This window comes from Pomacea canaliculata, linkage group LG4, assembly GCF_003073045.1.
Source record: "Pomacea canaliculata isolate SZHN2017 linkage group LG4, ASM307304v1, whole genome shotgun sequence".
NCBI classification, from domain to species: domain Eukaryota; kingdom Metazoa; phylum Mollusca; class Gastropoda; order Architaenioglossa; family Ampullariidae; genus Pomacea; species Pomacea canaliculata.
The window spans coordinates 11572352-11582249 of record NC_037593.1 but is presented as its reverse complement, the minus strand read 5'-3'; the positions used below and the strand labels follow the sequence as shown (position 1 = coordinate 11582249).

The following is a 9898-nucleotide window of genomic DNA, read 5'->3' as shown; positions in this document are numbered from 1 at the left end:
TACAACGAAACATCAGTTTTCATTCACTTTGGTTATAGTCGATTGTCGAAAAAATAATATGTATACCTCTTTCTCCTTTCCTTGCCGTCTTCCATACACAAAGAAGAGTTTGCAGAATAAAAAATGCCATGTGAAATATTTATTTATTCTTTACTTTAGCAATTTTTTTTTTAGTTTTTAGATTATCCACCAAAACCGAGGTTTAGTGTGTCTAGAAATCATAAATTCTATGCTTATGCAAAATATCCTGTCACATTCTTCTCTGTCTCTTTCGCTTGTCTTTTGAGAGTGGTTACACGGTGTAAGGGAGATAACCTTGTAATGAATGAAGGTAATGCAGAAGTTCCCTCCCGTGTCTGAGTGTATCGCAATGACAGACCTGTAGCCACCACGTTTACAAATGCCTCAAGGGACCAAGGGAATTATTTTCCACGTCTGTGGCATTTAAATTAAAAATGTTTCTGTAATAATGAAAGTAAGTCAATCTTCTAGATGTTTTAAAAATAAACGTTCATCAGCAACAAAATAAAGTATTGGAGATGAAGCTTTTGTATTTTTAATCATTTGATCCTTTTTAAAATTCTTTATCTCTTTTCCTTTCTCTCTGTCCTCCATCCTCTTCTTTCCTTTTTTGCTCTGTTCTCTCTTCTTGCCTCGTAATCAAAAGAAAACGTGTCTGCATGGATAACAAATATTATATTCAATTTCTGGCTCCAAACAAGTTTCTTAGGGGATAATGGTCTTGTCTACTTTTGCTTTGATTAGCTGCAGTGTTGCAAGGTTTTTTTGTGTGGTAAATTAAAAATTAAAAGCAAAACAAAAGGAACCACTCAAAGAATAGAAAACTCACGGTCTAAACTCACGGACTTCAAAGCCTCACTTTCAATGACATTCTTTTTAATTGTCACTTTAACAGTGAAACCTAATTTTTATTTTGTTTAACATTGTATCCAACAGAATATGTTGTCATTTTTTAAATTGTATTAATGCAGAAATATTTCATTAAAATGTTTGGCTTCTATTGTGGATTCGTAGTTTCTGTTACATTTTGTTTACCTGTATCTCTTTCATTTTTTAGTCTTATTTTAATAGATTATAATCGATGAAACAAAAAAAAAAAAGAAAAAAAAAAAGAAAAAAAGAAAAACACTTTCATTCTTACATAGTTTGAAAAAAAAAAAGAGATAGGACAGATTGAAAGGAGAGAGAGAGAAATCCTTCCCACTCCTGTTTCTAAGCGTCCTTCCAGAAGCTTTTCCTGTGTGTTATTTTTTGCTTCATAATCGTGTTGTTATAGTAAGTACTAATTGTATTACATGCTGCTCTTTGTCTTTAGTCAGTGAAATAGTTGGCTTTGTCATATACGCAATATATAATGTGTAACATCTCATGTACAAGCGGCTGTCTTGTGGAGAAAGGTTATGTTCTTTACAACAATCGGTGTCTGTAGCTGTACACCATCAAGCAGGACTACCAGACTGCCAGAAGGCGATGTGAAACCGATTGAGCTCATCTCTTTAACTTGTCACGTGAGCTGTACGGCCCGCCATTGCTGTTGCTGCTGGACACGATGGGTAGGTTACACACGGCTGCTGACTTCCAGTTGATGACGTGTGTTATCAGACGAGCGTGAAGTATCACCTTGAGGTACCTGCTTGCTTTAATTAATTAGTGGTCACATGTAGATGTTCACTTACGCCTTAAGCAATCATACCACGAAGTTGTATAACTGGACTGAAGGCAAAAGATTTTTAACAGTTAACTACTAAAACGAGGCAGGTTTGTACAAGGCTTCCACCTTAGTCACATTCATTGTTAAGACTCGCCTAGACACTGCATTTCTCTAATACAGTTCTGCGTAATGTAGACCAATTGTCTACAGAAACACGATCGCAGATGTCTTGTCTTTGTCTTTAAATACTGAGGTCACGAATTCACATGCTAAAATAACCTGTAAATGCTGTCAAGTGTAAAATATGATAAGGGGGTTAATTTATCAGATAGTTACAAATTGTTCTGGTCTGTTATCTCGTGTGAAATAATTATATACAAGATAAACATCTACCTTTGCCACTGTGTATCACATTCACTTTCTCGACAACCCTTACATTACAAGGGATAAGAACACAATGATGGAAGGAGTGATTTCAATATTGCTTTATTTCGTCAAATTGTAACATGACCAGTGTGGCATGGTAAAAGTAGGAGACTGAGACCAGCGGACTGACCGTTACTAACGTAGTGTTGACAGCTCATTATTTGTCATTCACTGCTTCTATATGTCAACCTGACAGACATATCCATTTCTCGACGAGCAGGGAAGGTCGTTGAGCATGATACCGCTCGAGATGCCGACTACAACACAGTCCTCGTTGTTCAAATAGTTGTCCGGTTGAGTGTGGGCCCAGAGTCCGGTATTTGTCGGCACACAGGAGTTGTCACTCCACACAAACTGTCCCTCCACTTCAATGTCAGTTGCTCCAACCCATAAACCTTGGGCTATACCCTGGAGCACTTCACCTGAGCACAAAGAATGATTTTTTTTTTTAATGAATATTTTATCTAAAGGTCTACATTACAATCTAGTGATGTCTACTGTTGATTTTAACTAGGGCTGGGTTTGCAAAGTGCTCCGTAATATAATTTAACTGACAGGCAATAAAAAGAGACAAGTTTGTCTCCACTTTAGACAAGGTTACATTTGCTGATGAAAAACAAAAGTAGGATATTACGGTATTTATATTGCGTTCCGGCATGCAGCTTTTAAAAATGATTATTTGTAGTGTTTAATTAAAGTGTCAGAAAAACAGAACAAAAACTGAGTCGATGATTTACTGTTATACGTCGATAGCATTTTATCGTTAGTGATATACTTTAGCACGAAGTTGAATTGTTAAAATAAGCCATTGGTAATTATTAATATTATAGATAAAATTTCTAGAACTATTGCACCGTTTTAATGATTTAAAACTATTCTAATCTGCTTAAAACTCGGAGCCAGACAATAATGAAGTGAATTAACGAGGGGAAGTGAAATCTGCAGCGAAGCACTCGGACATAATAACCACATCTGACTATTATTTGTTAACATACTACAACTACTCTTATGATTTTGTGTTACAAATGTTTAAAGCTCTTCCCTTAATCAAAGGTGGGGTCGGTGGGGTCTTTTAAATGAGAATATTGATACATATTTGTTGATCATCTAGTCTGTATATGGTGTAGGTAAAGTGCTCTGAGAAAATTTTAGAAAGGCGTTGTATAATGTTTCGTTATTGCTATTATTATTGCTATTATTATTGCCATCCTCCTCCTCCTCCTCCTCCTCCTCATCATCATCATCATCATCATCATCTTTTTTTTCTTCTTCTTCTTCTTAACGTCAGTATGACCTTTTTTAAATTTTGGACTGACCAATTTTTTGTACTACTCCTCATTCGTGCTGTAGATGACAGTAACGTTTGTATCAACTTACCCCTCGTGTCCAACAGATACTGCAAGGCCGGGACATCCTGATCACGTGACTTGAAGAAAAAGAGATGAGCTCCATCAGCTTCACAGCGCGTTCTGGCAGTTTGGTAGTCTTGCTTGATGGTGTACAGCTTCAGACAACGATTGTCACAAAGCACGTAACCTCTCTCCACAGGACAGCCACCTGCACAAACAAGTTTACATCGCAACATGTTGTCAGGAACTGACCTTTACATTAGCGACCCTCGGCATTGTAAGTGTAAGTAGTGTGTACTGGTGTAGTCACTGTCAGTCTTTGTCTGGATGTCTCCGTGCCCACTGTGTCTGCACGGACACTGGCAGAAGAGACTTTCCTACAACGGATAATTTGACTTCCAATGGTACTACTGATAGCTGCAGTCGGACGTTTTAACGGCCGACGATTTGAAATTAGAACTTGTAGTGTTGTTCTGCACATGCAGTAATGACAGTGAATCGTTTTCCCTTACAAAGATATCTAACAAGAATGTCATATCAGGGTTACTGTCTACACTTCGATAAACGAGCTGAACCCAAACTATTTAGTCACGTGACTTTACAAACCTCTCGCTCTATTCTAACACGTACAAAAAGAACCCTAATGTATCCTAGTCACCGGGAAAAGTAGCCAGAAATAAACAAAACTATTGTCGACTAAACAAATAAAACTTAATATAAATAGTATCACCATCCCTTTCCTGGTATATCACAGTAATAAAGCAGCTTAAATTCAGACGGCTGCTGTAGTCGAAAAGTAATTGTAAGAGTTGAAAAAGCAGCACAACGATCAGTCCTGGCTTCTGGGCTGATGTGCATAAGCGAACTTAAATTTCTTACTGAAGTTGGCTGACTTAACCGCAAATTTGACTCAGCTGAGTTCGTGGATGGCGAGAATCGACGTTGGTGTGCATGAACGGACTCAGGTGCTTGCTTAGTTAAGAAATGGGTCAAGACTTGTCCTTTTCAGAATTTGCGTGGATTGTCTCGCGTTATATACAGACAGCCAATCAACAATCGCTTTGTTCGCGCATTACGCTTTTATGTTTGCTCCTGTTCAGTCTTTTCAACCACGATACTATCTTTTGAGATTGAGGTATTTGCCTGAACAAATTGGAAACAATTACCAAAAAGAAAGACCTACGGCCAACTGGAGGGATTGTGAGATTCGGCTTCTGATCAGCTTGGTGGAAGAGCACAAAGAAGGCTTTTGAAATTTGTGGACCGCAAAGAAAAAAAATCAGCTGTGGAAAGACATAGCAGTTGTCATCAGTGCTCGTGGAGAGCAAAAACGAGAGTGGGCCCAAATTAAAAAAAAGGTCAAATTTAAAAGCCAGGGTGGTCGATGTCCTCCTGTAGTAAATCGCGAAGGTACATGATATTAACTCGCCGAAAGCGACATCGAGCTTAGAGTTCGTCGTCGTCATACAGGTCAAATTGTTTGAGTTTTATGCCGTGCTAGCAACTCAGTTAGTGATGTTTACTTAGCCCTGTTTGTGTCTTCCATATTTGAGTCATATTCTTATGAGGATACACTAAAATGAGTGATCTTAAAAATTACAAACTATAATAAAGATTGTTTTAAGATATGCTAAGTGATACAGTACTGTGAAATTAGAGATGAGCGACATCGAGCGTAGAGTTCATCGTCGTCATACAGGTCAAATTGTTTGTGTTTTATGCCGTGCCAGCAACTAGGGCTATATCACGGATCATACAGGTCAAAAAGGATTGTGTCTGTCACGAAACACACGTTCCCTCCTCAAATGTCTTCTTATCATCATTCTAAAGCACAGTCGTCTCGCTGCCATCTTCTGTCACTCTTCACACGAAGAAATCAGAAATGTGCTAACTTAAGTCGCCCGACTCGGCTAAGTAAGGGTTTATACCAGGGGGAGAGCAGTCTTAAAGTTGAGTAAGAAATTTTGTACTTAGCGGACTTGAGTTGTCTTGTGCACACCTAGTTACTGTACTAAAGGTTAAGTCAGCCAACTTAAGCTTAAGTTCATGTTTAAGTTCGCTTGTACACGTCAGCCCAGGACCTACGAGAGTGACAGTACGACTTAAAGGTCCCTCTTAAACCTTTAACACTTTCACGTACATTTGAACAATTTCTATATAAGACATATATACAGGTACTAGTTCCAGAGCCTAGTTTACGGCTGAAAGTTTAGTGCTTGACCACTCTACAGCAATGTATGGGAGGACAAAGACGACTCCGCTTCCTTGATCTTCTCTGATAAACTTTGGAGTAACGGGCAGTGAGGCGAGCGAGAGAGTTTCTGATGACAGGAAAGCAGAAGAGACCAGTAAACGAGTTTCTGCTCCACAGTCGAGTGCAGTAACCGTCAGTAATTGTACATTATGAAGATACATAAACCTCTTTAAACATGTGTTATTTCTACCGTAGTTAATGTAGGTTTACCGGAGGGGGCCTCCGCCTTTACCTTTACTCGGACGAGCAACAGAGCTGTTTCGTTTCTCAATAGCCGCAGATAAACAAACAAAACAACTTACTGTTACCTGCTAAACAACTCTACATTGTAGGTGTTGACAACATCAAAGACATGAAGCTCTTCCTTTCACCTTTTGGAAACAACGCTGCTATTAAACTTGCCTTCGTGATAGTTTACCTGTTTGTAATTACCGTGCTTTCTGTTGCAGATGTTTTATTACCGGTTACATTCGCAGCAGTTGCGTAGATGTTAGATTAATTCTTATTGCTCATTATTTATTTTTTATTTTCATCTATGTTATGTTCATCTTGCTTTACATTTTACATATTACTATAATAAAGATTGTTTTAAAATATGCTAAGTGATACAGTGCTGTGAAATTAGAGATGAGTTACATAATATTTATCTAATATTTATACATGTTTTGTTATCAATAAACTTGCTATTACTGTGATCAGCAAACCTGAATTTCTAATGGACTTGCCCAAGGTGACAGTCGCCACACAGGTGAGAGCCAGTAGCATCACGATTGAGAGACGAGGTGAGTGTGAGGCGGCCTGAGAACAAATAGTGAATACACTCACGATGGCATTTGATTGAGTAGACTAATAAACAAGATCCAACAGAGAAAACTAATCACATTTTCCGTGCACTGACGGAGAATAAAATTTAAGATTTCAGTATGAACCGGTTAAATATCTAACCTGAGTGGCAATCAAAAAGAACTTGTGAATAATAAACATAAAACATTAAATCTGCGACATACCATCACTTGATTGTAGTGTTAAGTTCTTTTAATATTCTTAAAACAACAGCAGCGCCTAAGACTGATACAAACTTTCAATAAGTAGTGTGTTATCTACATAAACTCTTACCATCTGAACTCGTGTGTACTTCTCGCTTTGATCACGTGGTTCGTAGAGGAGAGACCTCGGAATGTCTGAACACAGGGCGGCATCAGCAATATATACTCTCGTCCATACTCCCGGACATGGCATTAAAAATAATTATTTTGTGAGAGAAGGCGGGTCATTAACAAAAGTTATCCACGTCACGAGAGGCGTTGTCTGACATGAACTCGCCCTGTCATCAAAATTCTATTGTGTTGTCTGGAACTCGAATACAGTCCACAGCTCGCGCACCAATTATTTTTTTGTATGGAGACAATCAAGTTAAGGCAAAAATGGGAGTGTGATGTTCCGGAAAAACATTTTTGCCTCATAAAACACAAAGATTTAACAAATGAGATTTTCTTTTGATGACCACACCCACGTGTTCTCAGTCCGTAACCATAGCAGCTAATGTGGACATAATTTAGTGTCACAACCTGTTGATTCAAATGTCGTTATGTGAGTTGGATTTTTTCATTGATAACTTCAGTATTTAACAAAACAAAGGGAAAAACTGTTTCACCTATTTATGACCTAAGCAAAGTAGGGGAAAAGATATCATTATTGTTAAGAAAGACAAGTGATTAGGATACAGGGCTGACTCCTTAATTTTTAATGATTATTACAATCTTAAATTAAGCATGTAAGTCATTTCCAGATAACTGTGACAAAAATGTCCAAGTGAAGCTTTTTGTTCGGAATATGAAAAAAAGATTTTGCTCTGTGATAAGCAGAACACCTACACAGTTATTACCCAAGAAATGTCCTCCAGTCAGAACTTTGCTCTGATATGTTTACTTCAAATGATCGTCAAGTCAAAGTGCCCCGAGTGATGGATGAAGCAGAAAAGTATCAGAGCATGGAAAGGAGACTGTAAAGACAATAAATTTCAGGGAAACTCTGCATCAACTGTTATAATTTGTCCTGCCGATGTGAGTAGTATGATTGTGATCTTAGCATTCATCATCATCAAGGAAAGGTACCTAGCCTCGCACTGTGTAACATCACACGTACCCTGTACAGAAAGGTTTCGGTATTTACGGTTTTGTCGCCTTTATTTTGTATTTGGTTCAGCAAGACTAACATACTTTTAAACACCTATGTGAAGCTGACAGGACTCATCTCTTTCACTTAAAATCCCGTAGTTGGACAAACCGCCCATTCTGTTGAAATAACTTCAAACAAGTCCATCGACCTGTCACAAGCCATTTGGATAAGTGGACGTCTATTGTTTTGGGTTCCACACTATTCTAGTCTGTAGGTGTGCGCGTGAGGGCGAGTGAAAGTAACTTCGCAAAAGTCAGTTGTGTTCCATGTCCACACATCACTACCTCTGTCGCTGCAAAACAATCGTTTTGTCATCACTAAGCACGCGGCTATCTATCCGTCCTTCTACTATAAATTATTAAGGGCTACTTTACTCAGCATTCACTTTTGATTCTAATTTTTTTAATAAAATGTTACAATGAGATTAAATGAATGTTTCGGATAAGATGAAAATCTTCATGTTTGTGCAGGTCAACGGATAAATCCTAAATTAGGTAAAGGTCTGTGGATTGGAGCAGACGACATTGTAAGCGAGGGTCACTTCCTGTGGAGCGACGGCACCCCCTTGGTGATAGGTTCTCCACTCTGGCCACGTGGCCACCCGGACGACGCGGGGGAAGTCGAAGACTATGTTGAGATCTTCTCAAACAATTTCGTTCTTAACGACTGTTACTGTCCGTTAAAGCTGTCGTTTGTTTGTCAGGCAGACATCAGCATGTAGTGAACTACCGATAGCTTTTGTCAACAACAACAACAACACATCTTTAAGGATTTGCATGACTTGTATTGTTTGCTGCATTAGATGATTACAGAAGATTTACCGCCATTATCCTACGCTCCATCACAACCAATGCTCAGTCAGAGAGCAATAACTATTATAATCTGTTACATGCCCTGAGTAGTTCCGGCTTGAGAAAAACCTTTCATCAGCGGACCCCCAGTGTTTAGCAGACAGCTTTGTTGTCAAGTAATGTCATGGCTAGTTTCAGTATTATTCTCTCACTGCTGTTCCCTGTTTCATAATTTTGCAGTCGGTACATTGATGTTTTCGTTGGCACCGTCGTCACTTGTATCCTCACCTGTGTTTTGGTCGAGATTTTTTTCCTCTTGAGAAGATTGTCAAATTACACCCAGTTCTTGTTCTTTATCTGTTAACCTATGTACTTCAGAGTTTTTGATAACTCTGTGCTGTTAAATAGCATCCAGCCCTACATGGGAAATATTAAATAGCAATACGTACTTCAACATTTAAGTTAAGAGTTTCTCTCCACCCCAACCTACCCCCCAAAAAGTTTTCAAGTTCTAGTATGGTCAGTTGTGACTTGTTTTGATGAACAATGCAACAGTTAGTGGCTGCCTACAGCTACTTTGTTTTTGAATCTTTTCAAAAGAATCCACCCTGATAATTATTTAGGGTTACTATCACTGCCAAACAAGACAGGAGTTAGAGACAGCTGCTTGCCTACATCCTGTATTATTTACAACGGCATTGAGTAAACAATAATATTGACTCTCCCTTTCACCATATCGTTACCAGCACCTGTAGCTGGCGGCTCGTGCCAGATCACGACAAACATCACGTGGTACTTGACCTCTGAACCTACTCATTGCTCATACTGGAATTTTTCTATCTACGATGGTTATTAGCCTGCATTTGAAAGTTGTCTTTTGAGGCAGTTTTTTTAGCATTTCAATTTATTAACAATATTGTGATTAATTACAGATTATAAACATCCTCCTTAATTTTTTTTAATGTGAATTAATTTCGGTGTGTTGGTGATTATTTGGATACAATTTAGATTTTTGACATTATTATTATTGTTGTTGGTGTTGTTAATGTTGGAAAGGTAACTTAGCCCACACAACTAAATAATTGCAATATTTATATTTGCATACATATTTCAATATTTTACCTTATTTTATTCTAATACTTTCATTTTGCGGTGTTTTTTTCACTTCTTTCTCTTTCTAAAACACACACACACACAACTTTTGCACAGGTGTATTACGCTTAATTTA

At 38.1% G+C, this 9898-nt stretch overlaps 1 protein-coding gene across 2 annotated transcripts; it reads right to left on the bottom strand.

Moving 5' to 3' along the window:
- Positions 1 to 2143: 2143 nt before the first annotated feature.
- Positions 2144 to 6955, bottom strand: LOC112561204 (C-type lectin mannose-binding isoform-like). 2 transcript variants are annotated; one of them, XM_025233544.1, is made up of 4 exons: positions 6818 to 6955; positions 6406 to 6499; positions 3476 to 3655; positions 2144 to 2520 (listed from the first exon to the last, which is right to left on the bottom strand). In XM_025233544.1, the coding sequence occupies exons 1-4, from the start codon at positions 6938 to 6940 to the stop codon at positions 2276 to 2278; spliced, it is 642 nt and encodes a 213-aa protein (XP_025089329.1). In that variant the 5' UTR covers positions 6941 to 6955; the 3' UTR covers positions 2144 to 2275. The 2 variants fall into 2 exon arrangements, with proteins under 2 accessions (XP_025089329.1, XP_025089330.1); XM_025233545.1 differs by having other exon boundaries at positions 6427 to 6499.
- Positions 6956 to 9898: the final 2943 nt, after the last annotated feature.